A 25,350-nucleotide genomic window follows, 5' to 3' on the forward strand; every position below is an offset into this window, starting at 1 on the left:
CTCTCATGTCTAAAGCAGGCTTATGATCCCTGTATCAGTCTTTATGATGTCAGGGGATCTTAGACTGCCAGAGTGCAGAGACTGGTCTTGAAGTACAGAGGAGCCTGCAGGGATGGAGGATCAGGTGAGTAAAAGTGCTTTACCAAATCTCTCAGACATAGGTTACCCTTCCAGTATGGCACAGCCCCAACTGAAAGAGAGGATTGTTAGGTTTCCTGAAGGTCAGCTTTATTATGCGCATACAAGACCTATTACTGTAATACAATTTTTTTTCTGTATTTCAATAGAAGTTGTAACATTATATTTTAATATCAACTTTCTTTCACATGTAAGCTATGGAATTTCTATTGCATAGTCTAGTATCTCTAATTATAGCACAGAGGAATGGTACTTCCACTACAATTTCCCATGCTAAGTTATATTCCACACAGTCAAGAAGTCAAAGAGGCATCTCATCTCTAACTGTTAGCTGGATGTTAAGTTCAGAACAGCTCACGCTCTTTCAAGTGAAAACATCATTTCACAACAATTAGCCTTTCTGAATGCCTAAGGTTTTCTGAGATCATCTCTCTAATTTTAAACTCTAGCATTCCAGTTCACAGCACACAGTGCTGCTGAAGCTTAGCCGACAAACTATTTTTCAAGTTTACTATATAAAACCAAGTTAATCACCAAAAACACTTTGACATTGGCATCATCAAGACGTCGTGTATGACCTTAAAAACTTTTCCTTGAACAGAAAATATCCTAGAAATAGATCAGCATATTCTGTAATTATACTGTAGTTGATTGGTATTAGTCATTAATGTAACTTGGCTATGTTACTATTTAGGATACAATTAGATTGAATATCAAACTGTATTGTATTACTGAACCATATTATTTGTAGAAACTCAAAATACACAAATAGCATTAAAATGTAACATAATTGTGTTCTGTTTGCACATTGCCAATTCTATCCCTGAAATTCACAAAGAGTGTCTAAGGCGCTCTTTAGAATTCAACAGCACTGCAATATGACAAATGTTAGTGTGGGTAAAACCCAGATTTACGTACCTGTTTTAGACAGGAGGAGATGCACTGATTGCGGAGACACTCCGATCTCAGTACAGTGGCACTCCCTCCCTGCCACTAATTGAGATTCAGATTCAGCATACTTTATTAATCCTAAAGGAAAATGTGACACACACAGCTCATAATCAGGGAGTTTTGTACTGGGAGCAGAGCCTGATGTGGATAAACAGACTCTAATTGCCCATAAGGTCTACTCCCCTAGTGATTGACAGCAGGCAGTGGTGAATCCTTAGCCAATAGACAGATTGTTGCTGGCTAAAGAATCCACCCAGTGCCTGTTGTAAATTAGGAGGCGAGAGTGAACCTGATGGGGAACTGGTGTCTCAGCTTCCTATCAGGCTCCACCCACTGCATTGGTTGTTAGCAGACTGTCAACTGTGAAGCCAACAGTGTCCTTAACAACCAGTGACCAGAAGAGAGAAGCAGCAGCAAATATGCCACTCTTTATTGAATTTCCCTGTATATATGCAATTGACAGCATCACAGAAATAAAGAACGTAGGAATTTTTATGCTTTTAAAGTAATATGTCAAATGAACCAGTGCTAATAAATTATATATTATATATATATTATAGAACTTTGCAACATGGTTTGTTAACGTCATTGCAGTGTACATAAATCACATAGAGGGGAATGTTTTTTTCTCAACAAAAGTGAAGTTGCTCTTTATGGATGCTGGTTTGTTTGCCTGTTCAATAAAATTCAATAAAGACTGTCACTTTTACAAGTAGGTGGTGGTAGTATATAGTTCCTATGCTGCAATTGTTGCTCAGATGTGGGTAATCCATCCATACAAGCACTTTGAAGAGAAAACTGACATTTAAAGGGCCAGCAACCATTTTGCATGTCCTGGATCAGAGCAGCCCATGCACTGAACACCTCTGAATGTGTCATAGAAGAGCTTGTGAAGCAATTAGCACTGGAGAGTGTACTTGCCCAGACTCACTATAAGGAGGCAAAGGCTCAGCAGCAACAAGCCCTGACACAGGCTGTTGCAGCACAGAAAGAAACCAGCTTGCAGCACAGCAAGAAACCACATGAGCTCAATTGGCTGCTTTGCAGGAAGCAGTGCAGCATCTCTCTCAAATAGTAGCAACCTAATGACGGTGAGGGCCATGGTAATGATCATTGTCCAAATCATCAATGACCATGCTCATCTACAACTCATGTTTGCCAAAGCACACCCAACCCAAGAGAAATTTCCACACCTCTAGTCCCCTTGATTTAGCAATCCTAATTGTAAAAATTAATTCAAATCCACCACTTAGTGTCTTTTTCCCATAATCCTTCATGGTCTACTTTGGGAACCTGATTTTTCCTAATTTACGTCACCCCCATCCAGAATAGGATTCATTATGAGACCATTGATAAGTTCTTTTCTTATAAACATTCTATTCCAGCTCTTTTCTTTCCTACCTTTCAGCTTTAACCTCCCTAGCGGTCGGATTATGTCCATATTTCTGTGCTCAAAGCGGTACATTTTTTTGCATGGAAATATGTATTTTTTTTTATTGTAGGCCTGTAATTTTTAGGAATAACTCACTGAAATCTGTCCGAACAAGAGTCCAGTAAACATCCCGGGTATGATAAAATTTGAAACACAAAATCATAAATTATAAATTTAATAAATAATCATAAAAAATAATAATATAATAATAAATTTAATTCAATAATATAATCAAACCAAAAACATTGAAATTTGAAATATAGCCCCAAGTTCACACATCACTGAGCAAAGTCGCAAAATCGTTTTCAGTGTCTGATGATGAATTTCCCCACGAATCATTATCACTCAATTCTGCAAGTAGTTCTAATTTACTATCGCTGTTCTCTAGCTGGTCTAAAAGGGGCCCAAACCAAGTACTGAGTACATATGCATGCTTATACTTTTCAGAGGTCCGATATTGTTCTATGTACAATCCTTGTTTTATTGATTGCATGTAATATTCTAATTTTCTGAGATTGTGGATTTGGGGTTTTCATGAGCTGTAAGCCAATTATGACAAATCACGACTTGAACTATCTTGCTTTGCATGTAATGAGTCTATCTCATATATTAGTTTCACCTTTTAAGTTGCATTACTAAAATAAATGAACTTTTGCACGATATTCAAATTTTTCGAGTTTCACCTGTAATACCTTACAATTGTTTAATACTATCACTTACTCTAGGGTTAATGATACAAAGCCAAGTCACACGTTCTTGATTTGGGAGTATATACTTCTACTAAGCATCGGATGCAATTTACATACAGTTGCAAGAAAAAGTATGTGAACCCCTTGGGATTACGTGGAGTTTTGCATGAATTGGGCATAAAATGTGCTCTGAACGTTATCTAAGTCACAACAATAGAAGAACACAGTCTGCTGAACATAATACTACACAAACATTAGATGTTGCCATGGTTTAATTGCACATAACATGTAAACATTCACAGTGCAGGGAGGAAAAAGTATGTGAACCTTTGGACTTAATAACTGTTTAACCCTCCTTTGGCAGCAATAACCTCAACCAAACGTTTCCTGTAGTTGCAGATCAGACCTGCACAATGATCTGGAGTAATTTTGGACCACTCCTCTTCACAAAACTGTTTCAGTGTAGCAATATTCTTGGGATGTCTGGTGTGAATCGCTCTCTTAAGGTCAGGCCACAGCGTTTCAATCGGGTTGAGGTCAATACTCTGACTGGGCCACTCCAGAAGGCGTATTCTGTGCTGTTGCAGCCATTGTTTTGTTGAATTACTTGTATGCTTTGGGTCATTGTCCTGTTGCATCACCCATCCTCTGTGGAGCTTCAGTTGGCGGACAGATGGTCGTACGTTTTCCTGCAAAATGTCTTGATAAACTCTGGAATTCATTTTCCCATCAATGACAACAATCCGTTCAGGCCCTGAGGCAGCAAAGCAGCCCCAAACCATGATGCTCCCTCCGCCATGTTTTACAGTGGGGATGAGGTTTTGATGTTGGTGTGCTGTGCCTTTTTTTCTCCACACATAGTGTTGTGTGTTCTTCCCAAACAACTAAATCTTGGTTTCATCTGTAAACAGTATATTTTGCCAGTAGTGCTGTGGAACATCCAGGTGCTCTTTTGCAAACTTCAAACGTGCTGCAATATTCTTTTTGGACAGCAATGGCTTCCTCCGTGGTGTCCTCCCATGTACTCCATTCTTGTTTAATGTTTTCCTTATTGTAGATGTGTCAACAAAAATGTTAGCATGTGCCAGAGATTTCTGTAGGTCTTTAGCTGACACTCTGGGATTCTTCTTTACCTCATGCAGCATTCTGCGCTGTGCTCTTGCAGTCATTTTTACAGGACGCCCACGCCTAGAGAGAGTAGCAACAGTGCTAAACTTTCTCTATTTGTAGACAGTCTGTCTTACCGTGGACACATGAACATCAAGGCTTTTGGAGATACTTTTGTAACCCTTTCCAGCTTCATGCAAGTCAACAATTCTTGATTGTAGGTCTTCTGAGAGCTCTTTTCTGCGAGGCATGGTTCACATCAGACAGTGCTTCTTGAAACCAGTAAACCCAAAACAGGTGTGTGTTTTTTAAGGGCAGGAAAGCTGTCAGCAACACATCCAATATCATCACACTGATTGGAGTCAAGGTTGGCTCACTCCTGGCTCCAATTAGCTCTGGGAGAAGTCATTAAGCTAGGGCCTCACATACTTTTTCCTCCCTGCACTGTGAATGTTTACATGTTATGTGCAATTAAACCATGGCAACATCTAATGTTTGTGTAGTATTATGTTCAGCAGACTGTGTTCTTCTATTGTTGTGACTTAGATGACGTTCAGAGCACATTTTATGCCCAATTCATGTAAAACTCCACGTAATCCCAAGCGATTCACATACTTTTTCTTGCAACTGTATCTACATAAAATACAATAAAAAAAGCGAGCGCTCTTTAGTAAGCAGCTATAGCACTCAAGGCAACCTATATAAACCTTATAAGAACAATAAAAATAAAAGTGCAGCGCTAAGAGAAATTATATGATCATGTGTCCAGTCTATAAATTAGCAGCAGGTAATCATAAATGAATAATGACCAATAACTTAAAATGAAGGTGACAGTCTGTGCAGTTATAGATACTCTTTTTAAAATTTAGTGGTGGTGTTCCAAGTAGTATAGAGAGATTGCGCACTCACCATATGCGTAATGTAAGTACGCATTATGTAAACCAGCAGAAGCCTCCTTTAAAGGTCTGGTCTGGGGTAGAGAAAATCCTCCCTCTGAGTGGGTAGTGTAATCAGGAACACACAGAGATAATCCTCCCTCTGAATGGGTTGTGTTGTCAGGAACGCACAGGGTAGTATAAAGATCCAGCTGACCAGAGGTCCCTTTTGAGGGATGGATGGGTGCAGATGCCTCTGTACAGGAACTCCCTTCTCTGGAATCTTATGATGGCTGGATCAGGCAGGCTCTAAGGATAAATAGCTCCTTCAGAATGGCTTTAATCATCATTCCCGTCTCCACCTGATCTGCACTTCAGTCTTGAATAGGTGGACCGGCTCCTCTCCTGGACTGAAATGGCTTACTCTGATTTCACTGCACACTGAGCTTCTCACAGCATGCATTGGAAGCTGCATCAAGTCAAATAGAGCTCTTCCTCATTTCCCGGCAGGAGGCTAGCCAACATCATCTAGCTCTTTCCTAGGAAAGACTGGACCAGGGGTGGACTGACAACTCATGGGGCCCCCGGGCAATAGCGAATCATGGGGCCCCTGTGTCCTTGCCCAAACTCAAAAAAGCCTATTAAAAAGGTACCAGGGGCATCTCATGGGGCCCCCTACTAACCCGGGCCCTCGGGCAGTTTCCAAATGGTCAGTCCGCCCCTGGACTGGACGCATGATCATATAATTTCTCTTAGCGCTGCACTTTTATTTTTATTGTACATATCTACATAGCATATCATTGGGAAGATGCAGGAATATCTTATTTATTTAGCATTAATGACCCTAGTTGAGCAGATATTCTGCTTTCAAATTGCAAATACACCCACAATTACTTTACTTATTAAGGACTTTGCCTATTCCTAGAACAAATTCCAATCTTAACCAATTACAATGTATATTAAATAACTTTATATGGCAGGGAAATAAATCATGAAGCGCACAGCAGAGTAGTCTAACAAAGATTGGCAGGTGGCCTAGTCTATGTAGACATCTACTACAATGCAACTATACTAGCCCAACTCAAGGGGTGTTTCAAAAATACTCCCACACCTATTAGGACTTTTATTGCGTGGCTCCTCTGTGAATTAAACGCACACAAAGAGTGGTAAAATCAATTTTAATAGTATCAAATGACAACACAATGATAATAATCTATAGTACACAATTAAAAAATAATAATCTCAAATAGTATTATATATTGCATCCACAAAGAGGCTGTACCAAGGGCCAGTGTATCAAAAGCACTGTGGTAATCAAATCATATGTCAGGATCCCTATATCTGGAATCAACAGAAATCACTTGCTGGTTGCTTGGTGAACATTATACATCTTTTGTATACATTTTTTGCACGCACAGATGTGTACACACAGGCCTACATTCTCCCCATTAGATGGAGGTATGTGTACAGTGAGGAACAGAACTATTTGAACACCCTGCGATTTTGCAAGTTCCCCCACTTAGAAATCATGGAGGGGTCTGAAATTCACATCGTAGGTGCATTCCCACTCTGAGAGACAGAATTTAAAAAAAAATTCAGGAAATCACATTATATGATTTTTAAAGAATTTAAACACCTAAGAAACAGCAAGAATTCTGGCTCTCAAAGACCTGTTACTGTGCCTTTAAAAAGTCCACCTCTACTCCATTCATTAATCTAACGTAGTAGCACCTGTCTGAGCTCTTTAAAGACACCTGTCCACCCCACAGTCAGTCAGACGCCAACTACTACCATGGGCAAGACCAAAGAGCTGTCAAAAGACACCAGAGACAAAATTGTGGACCTCCACAAGGCTGGAAAGGGCTACGGGGCAATTTCCAAGCAGCGTGGTGAAAATAGATCAACTGTTGGAGCAATTGTTAGAAAATGGAAGAGGCTAAAGATGACTGTCAGTCTCCCTTGGACTGGGGCTCCATGCAAGATCTCACCTCATGGGGTATCACTGATAATAAGAAAGGTGAGGAATCAGCCCAGAACTACAAGGGAGGAGCTGGTCAATGACATGAAGAGAGCTGGGACCACAGTTTCAAAGGTCACTGTCGGTAGAACACTACGCCATCATGGTTTCAAATCATGCATTGCACAGAAGGTTCCCCTGCTCAAGTCATCACATGTCCAGGCCCATCTGAAGTTTGCCAATGACCATCTGGATGATCCAGAGGAGGCATGGGAGAAAGTCATGTGGTCAGATGAGACCAAAGTAGAACTTTTTGGTCTAAACTTCACTCGTCGTATTTGGAGGAAAAAGAAGGATGAGTTGCATCCCAAGAACACCATCCCTACTGTGAAGTATGGGGGTGGTAACATCATGCTTTGGGGGTGCTTTTCTGTGAAGGGGACAGGATGACTGCACTGTATTAAGTAGAGGATGAATAGGGACATTTATTGTGAGATTTTGTGCAACAACCTCCTTCCCTCAGTCAGAGCATTGAAGATGGGTCGTGGCTGGGTCTTCCAAAGACAACGTCCCGAAGCACACAGCCAGGATAACCAAGGAGTGGCTCCGTAAGAAGCATATCAAGGTTCTGGAGTGTGCTAGCCAGTCTCCAGACCTAAATCCAATAGAACATCTTTGGAGGGAGCTGAAACTCTGTGTTGCTTAGCGACAGCTCACCAATTATTACTATTATTGTTATTACTATTAGCATCATGCAAGAACATCACCTCGCCTCTATCTCTCTCTATATTTTTTTTTATACATGTGACGTCGCATGCCTGATGAAGAAGTCCTGTGAGACTCAAAAACATTGCCTTGCTGTAACTATGCGATCATTCATTAAAACTTTTGGACCAATATTGGTGATCCTCAGTGTGCTGGTGACATTCTCCCTTGCTGATTTTATGCGGTTCAGCCGACAGTCACTGCAGCACCCACTTATACACACAGGCAATTTTAATGCAGGAACATGCGCATTTGAATTGTACACTTGCATTCCAGGATGACAGCTTTCACAAATTTAGACAATGGGAAGCTTATTGCAGTTTTTGTTTATTCATTTTATCCTATTCAATTTGACCATTTTGGTTCTTTATTCATTTGGTCTTTTATAACTTATCCAAGTGCCAACCATGAAACACAAAGCATTCACACTGAACTAACTCCACTGCAATACTTCTGGAGCACAAATAACATTTGGTATGCATTATTTATTTTTGTATTGCTCATCCATGGTTACATTAACAAATATATGAGTTTAATAACATGGTATTTATCTGGTTGAATTATGTATCATTATTACATTATGAAAAGAGATTTAGCATGTGATAACAATAGTGTCTTCTGTATACGTTTGAGTCATTGCACCTACCCACCGAAGGGAGGAGGTTTTGTAGCATCATATGATCTGACCCATTTGTCATATAAGGACTGTCATTCCAACATCTAAGATTGGCTCTGAGGCAGAGGGGATCTCCCCTCGAAACCTATCAGCCTTTTGGATGGTCCTACTGTGGTTGGGATTTGCCGAGGTGACCGGGTTGCTTTGAGTGCATTGTGGACTTTGATATGCCTGTATTTATGAGCTGTTTGTGAGAATATTTATTTTATCTTATTTATACAATAAAGCTGTCAGAGGTAATGTGCAAGGCTGGTGCACCCTCTGTTGCTTGTTTTCCAGTTGCACATTCAAGAATGTCAATACTTACATAATTCCGTTTAAAGACTAGGAACAAAAATTAAAATGTCGACACCTGGAGCAAGGGCTTCACCAAAAGATAAAAATGGGACAAATTTCCCTGCAGGGAGTCAATTAGGGGACAGCGCAGGAGGCTCAGCATAACTGGGCATTATCATAATGATTCAACTGTACCTTCTAAAGATAACAGTCACAAACAATTATTCAAAAATAATCCATTGCTGGACACATTTTTCATCCAGAGGGCAAAGAACTGATGCCCAGTTATGGTAAGCTTCCTGCAATGCACCCTAATTGATGCCCTGCAGGGAAATGTTTCCCCTTTTTATCTTTTGGTGAAGCTCTCATGCCAGGTGTTGACATAGAATTTTTGTTCATAGTTATTAAACGGCATTATAATTGCATTATATAAGTATTGACATTCTTGAAAGTGTACCTTGTTTCTGATGACCACCGGTCACACACCATTATCTTGCAATGTAACATATGTTGTTATTCGTAATGTATCATCCTACTCCTGAGGAAGCAAATTATGCAAAACATGCTGAGAGAGGCCATATTCACCAAGTGACCAGCAATTCTGTTGATTCCAGATTTATGGATTCAGTGATATGATTTTATTGCCATAGATACAATGGACCTTGGTATAACGTCTTTATGGGTGCAATATATAATGCTATTTGGGGTTATAATATTTTTAATCAAATATTGAGAATTTTAATCATCATTTTATCATTTGATACTAATAAAAAAGTGTTTGTGTGCATTTAATTCACTGAGTATCCATACCTTAAAAGCTCTAATATATTTATGTTTTGTGTGTACTATGTTACTAGTACAGAATGTTGTGTGGCCTAGTGTTCTTAGGGGACCTTTATATCCTGATACTCCCGCATCTTTGTAGAGAGAAATAGAGAGATCTCTGACACCAGGCAACAATTTATATACCTGGCCAGCAACACCAAGCAAAGTCATTTACCTTCCCATTTATCTCCAACAATATATGCCTTCATGAAAGCTTTGCCAAACTTCCACTTATCAACACTGTTGAGAGCAGAATTAATCCCTCTCCCAATACCTATTTCTATTCTTACATTTTTCTTAGCAGATATATTACTTTATCTTTGGATTTCGAGAGGCGTTATGTATAATAGGTATCTCAACTCAAACATTGCGCAAGACTTTTGCCACACTTCAAAAATCATTTCACCTACCCAATACAGAACAATACAGCTATATCCAGATAACCCAAAAATTGAAGTCAATTTGCATTGGAAATCATGGCAATATTATAAAGCTGAAGATAACACATAGAGAAGTATAACTTTTTCAATAACCTACTTCAGGATAAATCTAACTTCATTAAATCTCTCCCTCTTTGAAAATTGGGAGCAAGAGATAGGTTTCCATTATATGATATCTCAATGGTCCAGAGATCTTTGAGCAAAGCACAATGCTTTTTGCTTAACCAACTTATGGGAACTCACATAAAAGATCACTCTACAGTGCCATCTAACACCATTTCATACTTCTAAATTTGACGTTAAACCACTTTCAGAATGTTGGAGGGGATTTAGACAAATAGGTAATATAAGCCATATTTTATTAACATGTAAATATCTGACTTTTTATTGCAGGGAAATTTTCCAGATAATTTCAGAAGTGATAGCACCACTGATAGTTTCTCTCCAGGTTTAGCAATACTAGATATAGGAATTGATACTATCCCTCATCCTGTTAGACATATTGTTACAATAGCAAAATTGACAACCACGAGACATTGGACATCTGATCTCTCACCCAACTTCTCTGAAACAATTAACATTGTACAGACACATTGTACTTATGAACTTGTTAGCTTCCAGCAAGGAGAAATATGCACAAACAGCAACATTCTGGCAACCATGGATGTTTTGGCAAACCATCAAATACACACTGAATATATTATCTCATATGTTGCAGGTCTTTTTGTTCTTTTCTGAATATTTTTATGCAATTTATATTCTTTGACATGTTTAATCAATGTTTGATCTTGTATATTTAGTTATCTCTCCTGTCTCTGTTTTTTATTATATATAGGCTGTCAATATTTATGGTATTATGTACATCTTATAGAAATAATTATGAATGATGGAATTTGGAAAATGTTAAATATTTTATACATGTCATCCCTTCTATAAACACTCAGTTAAAAATGTTAAAAGAAAAGGCCAATATAATATTATAATTTTTTTTAAGTTAAGTTTAGCTTTAAAAAAAACAAAAATCAAATTAAATTTATAATACAATGCATTATTACAAGAAAGAACATACTCATTTTCATAACTGAATACTGAAAACTACTTGGAGTATATCTATAGCAACCAAGTACCTTAGCTATATCACCTGAAGCAAAAACAGTTTCCACTTGGACGGTAACTTCAGAATGACCTTGTACATTTTCAAAAAGGCTGCCAGCTGTGGTCAATGAGGTGTATTGTGATAAGCACTACTGCTGATGTTTGTGGGTTTATTAGCTTTTTCTAGCATATTCTATGACAAGAACTGTGCAAAAATAATGCTTCTACAAATACTATGATGACATAAATTCACATTTTATTTGATTGATTGACTAATTGATTATGTAATGATAATTCTCATCAAAATAAGGAACAGGAAATAGAAAAAAAAAATTAAAGACTCTTTCAGGGCTGTGATACTTTATTTTTCAAACATTTACCGTATTTTCCGGCGTATAAGACGACTGGGCGTATAAGACGACCCCCTACTTTTCCTGTTAAAATATAGGGTTTGAGCTATACTCGCCGTATAAGACTACCCCTCTTCCAACGCACACCAAATAAAAAAACATCAGATTTGATTTCAATATGGTATGCTATTTCAGTATGGTATTCCAATGATGGGGTGCTATTCCTCCCACTGACACCAATGATGAGGCACTACTCCTCCACTGACACCAATGATGGGGCACTATTTCATCGACTGACACCAATGATGGGGCACTATTCCTCCCACTGATACCAATGATGGGACACTATTCCTCCCACTGATACCAATGATGGGGCACTATTCCTCCACTGATACCAATGATGGGGCACTATTCCTCCCACTGATACCAATGATGGGGCACTATTCCTCCCACTGACACCAATGATGGGGCACTATTCCTCCCACTGATACCAATGATGGGACACTATTCCTCCCACTGACACCAATGATGGTGCCCCATCATTAGTGTCAGTGTGTGAGGAATAGTGCCCCATCATTAGTCAGTGGGAGGAATAGTGCCCCATCATTAGTCAGTGGGAGGAATAGTGCCCCATCATTGGTGTCAGTGGGAAGAATCGTGCCCCATCATTGGTGTCAGTGGGAGGAATAGTTTCCCATCATTAGTGTCAGTGGGAGGAATAGTGTCCCATCATTGGTGTCAGTGGGAGGAATAGTGCTCCATCATTGGTGTCAGTGGGAGGAATAGTGGCCCATCATTGGTGTCAGTGGGAGGAATAGCACCCCATCATTGGTATCAGTGGGAGGAATAGCACCCCATCATTGGTATCAGTGGGAGGAATAGCACCCCATCATTGGTGTCAGTGGGAGGAATAGCGCCCCATCATTGATATCAGTGGCATCAGTGGCAGGAATTGTCCCCCATCATTGGTATCAGTGGGAGGAATAGCGCCCCATCATTGGTATCAGTGGCAGGAATTGCGCCCCATCATTAGTGTCAGTGGGAGGAATAGCGCCCCATCATTGGTATCAGTGGCAGGAATTGCGCCCCATCATTGGTGTCAGTGGGAGGAATTGCGCCCCATCATTGGTGTCAGTGGGAGGAATTGCGCCCCATCATTGGTATCAGTGGGGAGAATAGTGCCCCATCATTGGTGTCAGTGGGGAGAATAGTGCCCCATCATTGGTGTCAGTGGGGAGGAGGAATAGTGCCCCATCATTGGTATCAGTGGGGAGAACAGTGCCTCATCGTTGGTGTCAGTGGGGGAGGAACAGTGCCTCATCGTTGGTGTCAGTGGGGGAGGAACAGTGCCTCATCGTTGGTGTCAGTGGGGGAGGAACAGTGCCTCATTGTTGGTGTCAGTGGGAGAGGAACAGTGCCTCATCGTTGGTGTCAGTGTGGAGGAGGAATAGTGTCAGTGGGGGAGAGGAGCGGCTGCTCCTTCTTCCAGTGCGGCCGCTCGATTTTCACGGGGCCGCTCGGCTCCGCCTCCTTGCCGGTGATTGGTTGCCTGTGTGCCTTTCCAGTGCTGGCGCCCAATCACTGGTGAGGAGGCGGAGCCGAGCGGCCGCGTGACTATCGAGCGGCCGAACTGAAAGAAGGAGCAGCCGCGCTTCCTGGACCGGATCGTCGTGGGACCGGAGCCAGGTAAGGTACAGCAGCCCCTCTGCCCACCCCTGTACTTGGTGTCCGTTGGAGGAGGAGGGGGCGGCGCCGCGCCGCCCCTTGAAAAAGTGCTGCCCTGACACCGGCTCGCACCGGCATATAAGACAACCCCCGACTTTTCAGAAGATTTTCAGGGGTTGAAAAGTCGTCTTATACGCCGGAAAATACGATACTTTTCTGATGATCATCAATCTATTTGTTCTGTTTTTGAAAATGTAAACAGTGATATGTCATTATTATGCACTTTCGCTCCAGAAGATTTTACCCCCTTCATGACCAGGCCATTTTTCCTATACTGCTCTGCGCTACTTTAACTTTAACATAACTGAGTTGCCATGAGATGCTGTACCCAAACGAAATGTATATAATTCTTGTCACACAAATAGAGCTTTCTTGTGGTGGCATTTGGTCACCACTGGGTTTTTTATTTTTTCTGATATAAACAAAAAAAGACCACAAATTTATTTTTACTTTCTGCTATAAAACATATCCAATAAAAAAATTAAAAAAAAAACTGTATTCATAACATTTGTCCAAAATGTGTTCTGCTACATACCTTTGATTAAAAACTACAAACTATGGTATACATACAAACTATGGTATATATACTGGTCATAGGTGGGTGATTGTGATTGCGTGGTGGACAATCTGATACTAACTGATGCTAGGGGGAATGGCCTAACTGCCACTGAAAGTACCAGTGACAATAAAACAGTGGTCAGTGATAATATTATACACTGTTTGTGCTGAAGACTGAGCTGGACTAACTGGATAAGTCACTGGTCATAGGTGGGTGGTTGCATGGGTGGGTAGGGAGAAGTCCCTCCAGTCAGTTGTGCCCAATGGTCAATATTGGCAATAAACTCTCTTAGGGTTTGGGCTGCTGCCTTTCTGGTATGGCCTTGAGGTAATTTCCACACATATACTTGGAATAGCAGAAAAGAAGGAGCACCCAATGTTCAAAAGATTGAACTTTTGATGGCATATTAGGAGGCATTTATTGAGAGTAATGATAAGAACATCAAGCCAACATGTTTTGGTACAAAAAAAGACTCTCCCTTTTTCAGGGCTGTTGCTGCATGCTATTAAGTGGGAAAAATTCCCACGTTGTTACATATGTTCCAGGTTTTGGAGGAAAAAATTACAGAGTGACCACTGTCATTCCAGGGGAAGCAAACAAAATATTATACACTGTCACTGTACTAGTGACACTGGCAAGGAAAGGGGTTAACATCTAGGGAGATAGGTGTGCCTAATTATGTGTAATGTGTGTAAATGTGTTGCTTTTGCTAAGAGATCTCCATGTTTCTAACACAGAGATCATTCCCTGTGTACAGACATCTATGTTGAATGTCAACACAAATCTTTGGACTGTGATTGGACACAGTCATGAATAATTGGCCAGGACTTATTGACAGGCTCCCACTGTGTACAATCACAGTGGGTGCCAGTAGGGGGGAGTGCATGCCTGTTTCTGAAACCTTGAAGTACCTGGCTTTGCCTACAGTGGCCGCCCATTTACCTTACATTGCAGGTGGCCGCTAAGTTGGTAAGCAAGGTATTTGTTCATCATATGTTCAACCATCTAATTATTTCTATTACTGAGGGATACCTTTCACACTGCTACAGTACAATCCCTGCACAGCATGCTTAAAAAAGAAATCTCTGCTTAGAACTTGAAAAGCTAAAATTGTAAAGAATGGCAATTTGTATTTGGAGTTTTGAGTAAGCAAAGTATCTATAAATCTATAATTCAAAATATAAACTCAATTTGACTTTTCCACTTTAAATACATATATATATATATATATATGTGCAATATATTCCTATATTGTTCTGAGTTCAGATTCGTTTTAATGGAAACCTGCAATAACTTAATATTATATATATATATATTAAGTTATTGCAGTGATATAAGTTATTGTAGGTTTCCATTAAAATAAATCTGAACTCATGAACAATATAGGAATATATTGTAGCATTCTAGTCCTTAGATGTGGTAGCTGCAATAGTTTTCTTTTATTAGACTGAGTATGCTTTATGCAGGGTACAGAAAAATATCTGCTCATCTTGTCATAATTGCAGTGTCCTTGAAACTTCTGGCACATTGATCTGAAATCTTAAACAATGTTATCAGCTTTCTTAGCTATTTTTTGTGAACTACAGAACACCTCCACTCTATGTAATGAAGATGTGGAGGGGGTATTTGTAGTCCAAGTCATGAAAAAAGCCTAGCGTGACAAAGCTGCTCCTCCATAACTACAGTGCAGTGAGTGGTTCCAAGGAAGAAATTGTGTTAGGGTTCGTTCACACTTGACTTATTTCTAACTCTAATTGACTTGCAAACGCCCCACAAATGCCTGCCAGGCGTTTGAGGTGCGGCACCATAGACTTGAATGGGAGGCTTCAACTCCTCCTGACTCGACATGAGGCATCAGTTTTTCTGTGACGCAACGCTAACGTTTCAGTGTGAAGAGCACTGTTTGCTGCCATATGCATAATTTTCATAGGCGTTTGAGAAGCATTAAAAACGCTTCCCAAATGCCTGTCTGACGCCTGCTGACAAAGCTAGTGTGAACATAGCCTTACTCGCAGAATGACCAGGTGAAAACAGGAGGGAAACAAATAGCCCTTAAAAAACTAAATGAATGCAGCCACTGCATCTTAAAACTGGTAAGATGCAATATATTACATTCTATTTTCTGAGTTTAACAATTAGACACATATGATCCTATGCATAGAAAGGCAAATCAAAATAAGCAGCACAAGCACAACATTTGCAATTTGTATACGTTTCTTAATTTTTGCTGTCTCTGATGCATCTTGGGATGCCTGTGGTCAAATACAGTATCAGACTGGAGCAAAAATGTGGGTATGCTTAGAAGATGTATGTTGCTCTGTAATCAATCAGCAAGCATCAAACTCCAATGAATGATCTAGACTAAACATGTGCATGCCAGAAATTTTTGATTTGTTTCAGATGCATTCGTTCATTGAATAATTTTGTTTCATCATATTTGTAATGTTGAAGCAATTCATTTTAGGAAATTGTTTCATATTTTCAGAATTAATTTTGTATATTCACTGGTCCAAGTGGATTTGAAAAAATTTTTGATGGTTCAGGCGGATTAGTTATTCATATATTGAAACTATTAAATTTTTTCGAACATAACGAAATAAATAATGCCAAATTCGTCGGCCTCAAATTTTTCAAACCTAACAATTGCATTAGCCTGTGGAACTGAACTGACTGTGGCAATTGCGAATTCAATTTAAATTACATCTTTATTCAAATCTGAATTATAAACAAATTTGAAAATGGAATTAATTTCCCCATGGGCCCGAACTACTGTCACACCATGTAACGTCATCTGAATAAAATTAATGCATTTGATATTTTCGTTGCAACTTTTTTTCGGATTTGTTGACATTCATTACTATGTCCATCATTGTATATAGCCAAATCTCCGAAAATCAAATTTTCGTCCAAAAACCGATTCGCTACAAAATGCACATGTCTAATCTAGATTGGTATACTGTACAGCACAGTGGAACCAATGCATATTAAAAGTCAATCAATTGCCTATAATAATGCAGGGTCTTTGAATTTTTTTTAAGATGATACTTACATGGTATTGTATGTTAAAAAAATTAGCCTAATTAAGCCGTTTACTAAACATGGTCCTAAATATAGTCATTCATTGTTTCATGACATCATAATCACATTCATTTTTGTGCATGTTGAACCCTTTATTGCCAAGTAAATTGTAATTTTAAGAATTTGTTTTGCTGAAATCCAGCTTCTAGCTTTACAATTATAAAGACTTCACAGAACAACCTATATGTTACCATGGTTCTTGTGGCCATTGCAAATATTTTGCTAACATGAAAAATAGCCTTTTATGATAAGTGCAGGTTTGAAAATATTTATTTTCTTTAATATAAACTTACCATTAAAGTTTACAGCACGAATATATCCAAGCAGTTCTTTCCCATCAACAGGCTTCATTCTTGGACAAAGTCCCACATAGCCAGGACAGAAATCTCTGTGCATGCTATGGAGAGCATGAGCCATGGAATATACTGCATCAATTACAAACTGAACTTTTCCTTCTTGTTCATAACTGGAGTCTCTTCCAATCTTTTCTAATCCTGAAATATATAAAAAGTACATCATTTTATCAGTCCAGGATGACACCCGTATTTAAATGCAAAGTATAGCTTATGTTATTTTGAATTATTGTTTCAGAGTTTGCTCAGACATTTTTATATGCATGTACTTCTATATTTTTCTCATTATATTAGATATAAGAATTTTCAGATTGGCAACTTGAGTGAGTAAAACGTGTACACTCTGCTTCCATTTTTAAAGACAAAGTCAAGGAAAAATACTACAAATGATCCACTGATTCTAGATGTAATTACAGGCTACTGCAGACTCTTCCTCCTGCTCACTGTCCATATTGATGTTTGGGCTTTCAGTTGGAGAGCTGGAGGAAGTGTCCATGGACTAAGAGTGTTATAACAAGCACACTTGCATTCCATTGAGAACCACAAGTCCATCTGCTGTAGTGGCAGAAGGGACTTGTAGTTCAATGATTCTTTGTATGAATGACATGGATATGTGAATGAAGCCTTACACAGCTGCCCTATTTTCAAAAGTGATAGCAGCTGCGGGGGAAGAAGAATATTAGTAAATAGTGTAAGGCTGTGTCCACTCAGAATACAAAATCATGTGCAAGGGAAATGTAAAAAATTTAAAAAAATTTGCTAGCACATTACATATTCAAAGTAAAAACAGATTCACCTTATTTACTAGCATTCACTTTGCAAGGTGTTCCTTTGCTCCTTTGAGCCTTTGCTCATTTAGCAAATAAACTCTGTTGCTTTCACTGTGCCTGTCAACTCATATGATTTGGTTTACTAAAGGAGTAGGAACGGTTCACTTTAAAAACGTCATGTTTTCTTAGCTAAGTAAATATGATAAAGCTGTGTTCATCTTATTTGATTGAAATAAAGACGTATTTTACTAAGATTTGTGGACATTCCTTTGCTGGTAGAACAGTCTCTACTCCTTCAGTATATTAGTATATATTCATTAAATTCATCATTTTAATGGCAGAGAATGTTATATACTTAAAAGGTCAGAACTGCAGCATCAGATGCTGTGAACAGTGCATGTTTCAGTAAATACACATGGTGGTGGCTACTTTTTGTGTGTGCAACACGCATATTCACTAGTTTGAAAACCAATTTATTCATCACTTAAAATGAATCTTACTTGACAACTTGCCATTACTGTTTACAGAGTTATTTTTGAGTAATATATTTCCATTTTTTATATTTTCAGCAAATCTTGCAAAATATATCAGTGAGACTTTAATCTAAAATGCAGTCAAAATAGTGGCATCTAGTTTATATTACAATGAGAGAAAAACAGAAAAAAAATTGTGAAAACTCATAAACTGTCACATAAGGATAGCTGATAAATAATTAAAATAAAAATGTGATTTGCAGCTGCAAAATTACTGAGTACAATGTTGATCCATGACATAAGATATCCTTGCCATGCTTATATATATATATATATATATATATATATATATATATATATATATATATATATATATATATATATATAGACAGTTGTGTTCAAAATAATAGCAGTCAGACATCACTAACCTGATCAATCACTGTTTTTGGTAGAAATGATATTTCTACATGGCAAATAATTTACTAGCAGGTGTAGTAGAGTACTAGAAATCCAACAGACCCAACAGTCATGACATGCATGCTGCTGATTCTGTGTAATTGAATCACTAATTGAAAGGGGCAAATAATAGCAGTGTGGAGTTCTATTAGTGAAAAACAGGTGGCAATTATTGCCCCTATTTAAGGAAAGAAGGCAGCAAATGTTGTACATGCTGGTTACAGTGCATTTCTCTCTGAAATTCTGAGGAAAATGGGTCGTTCCAGACATTGTTCAGAAGAACAGTGTACCTTGATTAAAAAGTTGATTGGAGAGGGGAAAACAGATAAAGAAGTGCAGAAAATGATAGGCTGCTCAGCTAAAATGATCGCAAATGCTTTAAAATGGCAACCAAAACCTGAAAGACGTGGAAGAAAGCGAAAAACTACCATTCGAATGGATAGAAGAATAGCCAAAATGGCAAGGACTCAGCCAACAATCAGCTCCAGGAAGATCAAAGAAGGTCTAAAGTTACCTGTGAGTACTGTTACAATTAGAAGACACCTATGTGAAGCCAAGCTATCTACAAGAAGCCCCCGCAAAGTCCCACTGTTGAAAAAAAGACGTGCTGAAGAGGTTACAATTTGCCAAAGAGCACATTGACTGGCCTAAAGAGAAATGGCGCAACATTTTGTGGACTGATAAAAGTAAGATTGTTCTTTTTGGGTCTAGTGGCCAGAGACAGTTTGTCAGACGACCCCCAAACACTGAATTCAATTCCACAGTACACTGTGAAGACAGTGAAGCATGGTTGCGCAAGCATCATGATATGGGGATGTTTCTCATACTACGGTGTTGGGCCTATTTATCACATACCAGGGATCATGGATCAGTTTGAATATATCAGAATACTTGACGAGGTCATGCTGCCTTATGCTGAAGAGGAAATGCCCTTGAAATGGGTGTTCCAACAAGACAACGACCCCAAACACACCAGTAAACGTGCAACATCTTGGTTCCAGACCAACAAGATTGACGTTATGGAGTGGCCAGCCCAATCCCCGGATCTTAATCCAATAGAAAACTTGTGGGGTGACATCAAAAATTCAGTTTCTGAGGCAAAACCAAGAAATAAAGAGGAACTGTGGAATGTAGTCCAATCATCCTGGGCTGGAATACGTGTTCACAGGTGCCAGAAGTTGGTTGACTCCATGCAACACAGATGTACAGCAGTTCTCAGAAACAGTGCTTATACAACTAAGTATTCATTAAGTGATTCAAAGGAAAGCAAAATCTTCAAATATTTTTCAGTTTATATAGTGAATGTTTGAGTTTGCAAAGAAGAATACAAACACTGCTATTTTTTCTAACAGTCTAATATTCACTTTTCTTCAATATTTTTAGAGAAACAACACAAATTTGATATATTTTTCTTCATGTTTTGATTTGGAATAGAATGTGTAGTGTTCCCAATGCATTTGTGTGTATGGAAATAAAAGCTATTAGAAGGATTTTGAGCTTTATTCACTTTTTTCAACACACTGCTATTATTTTGAACACAACTGTATATATATTAAAACTATATATATATATATATATATATATATATATATATATATATATATATATATATATGTATTTAAAAACATAGGCTGTGCCCCTCTGAATGTAGACGTAAATAAACAATGCTTTTGAATACTATCTTTTTACCAAATCCCGCAGAGTGCACCTATTTATAGATTATGTATGTACACTGCTCAGAGAAATTAAAGGAGCACTTTTTAATCAGAGTATAGCATCAAGCCAATAAACTCCTGGGATATTGATCTGGTCAGTTAAGTAGCAGAGGGGGTTGTTAATCAGTTTCAGCTGCTTTGGTGTTTATGAAATTAGCAAGAGGTACACTAGATGGGCAACAATGAAATGACCCCCAACACAGGAATGGTTTTACAGGTGAAGGCCACTGACATATTTTTCCCTACTCATCTTTTCTGACTGTGTTTCACTCATTTTGCATGTGGTTAGGGTCAGTATCACTACTTGTAGCATGAGGCGATACCTGGGCGATTTTCTGTGATCTATATGATCTATTTATATGGATATAACCAGAGTTATATCCATATAAAGTCTACAGTGTTCTTCAGATTATTTATATGACCTTTAGAACATTTTATTTTAAGGTCATTGGAACTTGTAAAATTCAACTTATAAGATCATTAATGATTAAGGACACTGATTTGCAGCACTTATAATATCTATGACCATTTTTTTGCCCTCTCCACATTTATCTTATACACATGCGATTTTGTTTCCACTCTCCTTAATAGGCTTATATGCATCAGTTTTGTTTGAGCATCTGTGTGGCCATTGGCTGCTGTAATTGATTTTACTGACGACCTGGCTATATTGCAGTCCGGACTGCTTATTTTAAATTTACTGATGTGTGTTTTATTAGTTTGATTACCTTGCAAGGTTTCACTTCTTTTGTATAAGATTTGTAAAAAAGGATTTTGTATCAAATTGCAATACTACTTTGCTTGGGTATATTTAGAACAGTCTTTTTCTACAGCCTGTTCTCATGGCTGTCTTTTTGTTTTGCATTTTGCTCGGTTATAACCCACATCTATATTTATGATGAAACAGAGAGTTATTACGTAGGTTGATCCACCTACTTGGGTGGCAATTTTTCATTGATACCTGGACCCTACAGAGGTTGCACAGGCAGTCCAACTCCTCCAGGATGGGATGTCAATACATGCTATTGCCAGAAGGTTTGCTGTGTCTCCCAGCACAGTCTCAAGAGCATGGAGGAGATTCCAGGAGACAGGCAGTTACTCTAGGAGAGCTGAACAGGGCCTTAGAAGGTCCTTAACCCATCAGCAGGACCGATTTCTGCTCCTTTGTGCAAGGAGGAACAGGATGAGCACTGCCAGAGCCCTACAAAATGACCTCCAGCAGGCCACTGGTGTGAATGTCTCTGACCAAACAATGAGAAACAGACTTCATGAGGGTTGCCTGAGGGCCTGACGTCCTCTAATGGACCCTGTGCTCATTGCCTGACACCACAGAGCTTGATTGGCATTTGCCATTGAACACTAGAATTGGCAGGTCTGCCACTGCCTCACTGTGCTTTTCACAGCCAAGGGTCCAACGTCCTCTAGTGGGCCATGTGCTCACTGCCCAGCGCCATAGAGCTTGTTTGGAATTTGCCATTGAACACCAGAATTGGCAGGTCTGCCACCGGAGCACTGTGCTTTTCACAGATTAGAGCAGGTTCACCCTAAACACATGTGACAGATGTGAAAGGGTCTGGAGAAGACGTGGAGAATGTTTTGCGGCCTGTAACATTGTTAGAATGACCGTTTTGGTGGTGCGTCAGTGATGGTCTGGGGAGGCATATCTATGGAGGGATGCACAGACCTCTACGGGCTAGACAATGGCAATCTGACTGCAATTAGGCATCGGGATGAAATTCTTGGACCCATACATTGGTGCAGTGGGTCCAAGGTTCCTCCTGGTGCACAACAATGCCCGGCCTCATGTGGTAAGAGTATGCAGACGGTTCCTGGAGGATGAAGGAATTGATACTATTGAATGGCCCCCACGCTCACCTGACCTAAATCCAATAAAACACCTCTGGGATATCTTGTTTCGGTCCATCCGGCGATGCCAGGTTGCACCTCAGACTATCCAGAAGCTCAGTGATGCCCTGGTCCAGATCTGGGAGAAAATACCCCAGGACACCATCCGTCGTCTCATTAGGAGCATGTCCTAACAATGCCAGGCATGCATACAAGCACATGGAGGCCATACAAACCACTGAGACCCATTTTGAGTTGCTGCAATGAAATTTCAGCAAAATGGACTAGCCTGCTGCATCATTTTTTCACTTTGATTTTCAGAGTGTCTTTGAATTCAGTCCTCTTGTAGGTTGATAATTTTCATTTCAATCCAGCGATGGGGCATCCTTATGTTCCTACCTAACACATTACCCAGTCCATATCAGTATAGATAACCGGCATGATATTTTTCCCTATTGAGATCTGATGTGTTTTCAAAGTGTTCTTTTAACTTTTTTCAGCAGTGTGTGTGTGTAGATAGATAGATAGATAGATAGATAGATAGATAGATAGATACAGTATATATACACCCACATAAATTCCACACACATAATAAATATACATACAAAAGCATGCACTTTTAGCTAGTGTGGAAATTACCTTGATTCACAGTAATTTCCTGATGCAAAGGATTCACAACACATTAGGCTTGATGCTTTGATTCTCATGTTTCTCACTTTTCTAGCAATTACAAATTATTTGAAGAAATAGAACCATCATTGATTTTCTTCCTCTACTGAATCACACCAGATTTCTAGAGTTTTGTTCTGTATTAAGCAGCTGACTGCTGTTATTTAAAGGTCATCTTCCATACTATTCACATTTATTTTAGAATAATTTAGAGAATGAGACACTGTAATTTTATTTTTATTTGCTCACATTATTTAAGCAAATTAACAAGAATGCATGCTGTCTACTAGCTCATGATTCCAATAATACCATCTGTTAGGCTGTATTTAAAAACATCCTTTTAGTTAACAAATTTAATAGTAGGGAACAGAACACAGTAAGATTTGCTTCCTTTGTTTAAAATATATGTTAAGAATGTTCCTCTCAGCATGACTGAAGCAATTCATTTAACTCTGAATCTTGGTTGGGACAATTCACAATCTATTTTCGATAAAAAAAAATCACGTGTTACATTGGATGTGAAAACCCAATAGTCTCATGTAAATACATAATATGCATTAGACAATTAACTTGTTGAATGTCCAATTCAGCCAGCTAAAAACCTGTGCAGTCTCTAAGGTCTTCTTCTGGCAGAGATAAACACCACAGTTTTTTAGGCGACTAGGTCTGCCACAGATTCACGTTATCAATATTTTAATTGGAAAGACCTAATCTTCATCATGAGTTTCTGGAGATTGCAGTGTGTGCCTGAGGTATTGGACTTTGAATACTGGGTGATTCCTCTACCAACCTCTAATTTAGCCAGTGGCAGAGGCTCTGCAAGCCAGGCATGTACCAGCACCAAGTGGAATGGTAATGCCCAGAATGGTAAGTGATCCATTAGCAACATCAAATATTTTGAAAACCACATTCCAAAACCACATTTTAGATACTGGCCTCAGCTCTTTTCCACTGAAGCAATTCACTATACCAGCAACAGAAGTGTTGCACACTGAGATGAAAAATATGATTCTTCCTTTATTAAAACAGCCAACGGGTACAAAAATCTATTCTGACATGTTTTGTGCTAGGTGAAGTACTTACCATACACCATTATAGAAACATTACCTAATCCCACTTGATTATCAATTCCTTAATTATTTAAACACGTTCAATTTTATTGTGAAATGCAAATATATACTGTACATATGTATATTGTGCTACATAAAAAAAATCAAATAAATGTAGAAATATAATGTAGCAATTGAATTGGACTGCTATCTGCATAGTTGTGGAGGCTTGATGGGGGCTAGATTGTTGTCCTTGTTTTCCCATTTCTATATGGGAGAGTGGAAGAGGCTAAATTTATAGATGATCTGATTTTTATTTTTTCAGGAAAAAGCACTTTTTCAGGTATGTGAACGACAATGGTTTCAAACTAAAATTCACAGTTCATGCACATAAGGACCATATTACATTTTAGATGTCACTTAACTTTACAGAGATATAATAGAAGCAGTTATAGCAAATGCAAATATGTCAGACATACTGTTAGAGGAATTAATGTTGGATAGTTTATTTGACAATGCCAGAACTGTAGTTCTTTGGAGGATATTGAAGAGACTGCAGATTAATTATGGCAACATTTTAAAGAGAGAGGTTATACTGATGATATTTTGAATAGAAATATCAACATCCCTATTAGTAAGGATAGGCAAGAATTGATCACACAGAGAAACTAAAGAGACAAAAGAAACATTGACCAGGTCATTACTAAATATATTCTTGAATATTAAATATAAAAATAATTATACAAGGGTATTTGCCTGTATTATATGGGTCCTTTCTAGTCTGATATTTTAAAGAATGGTGTAAAAGTGGTAGCTAAAAGATCACCCACTATATTAAATTAGTTATGGTGTTTAGAAAAACAAGAACTAGCACCTATATAAGTGCTAAGGGAACATGCAATTGTGGTAGCAATTGTTGTCCATGTTGAGCACATGTAAAAGTAGATAAAATATGTATGTCTGCATCACTAATAGATCATTCCTCAATTAACATTTTATTAATTGTAAGACCTGTTATATTGCATAACGTGAGGAATTCAATGTTTAGTGTGTATAGGTTGCACTACCAGGAGATTTAGAAT

The 25,350-nt window shown here is 38.7% G+C and overlaps 1 protein-coding gene across 1 annotated transcript in view; it reads right to left on the reverse strand.

The window, feature by feature from the left end:
- GRM8 (glutamate metabotropic receptor 8) overlaps positions 1-25,350 on the reverse strand; it is a 1,278,142-nt gene that overhangs the window by 214,521 nt on the left and 1,038,271 nt on the right. Inside the window, exon 7 of the mRNA XM_089684442.1 lies at positions 17,232-17,432. Coding sequence (XP_089540568.1) covers positions 17,232-17,432 — 201 coding nt within the window. The remainder of the gene's footprint in view (positions 1-17,231; positions 17,433-25,350) is intronic.

The sequence above is a fragment of the Staurois parvus genome, unplaced genomic scaffold (genome assembly GCF_062004578.1).
Source record: "Staurois parvus isolate SC_StPar_1 unplaced genomic scaffold, SC_StPar_1.0 ptg000019l, whole genome shotgun sequence".
Taxonomy (NCBI): Eukaryota; Metazoa; Chordata; class Amphibia; order Anura; family Ranidae; genus Staurois; species Staurois parvus.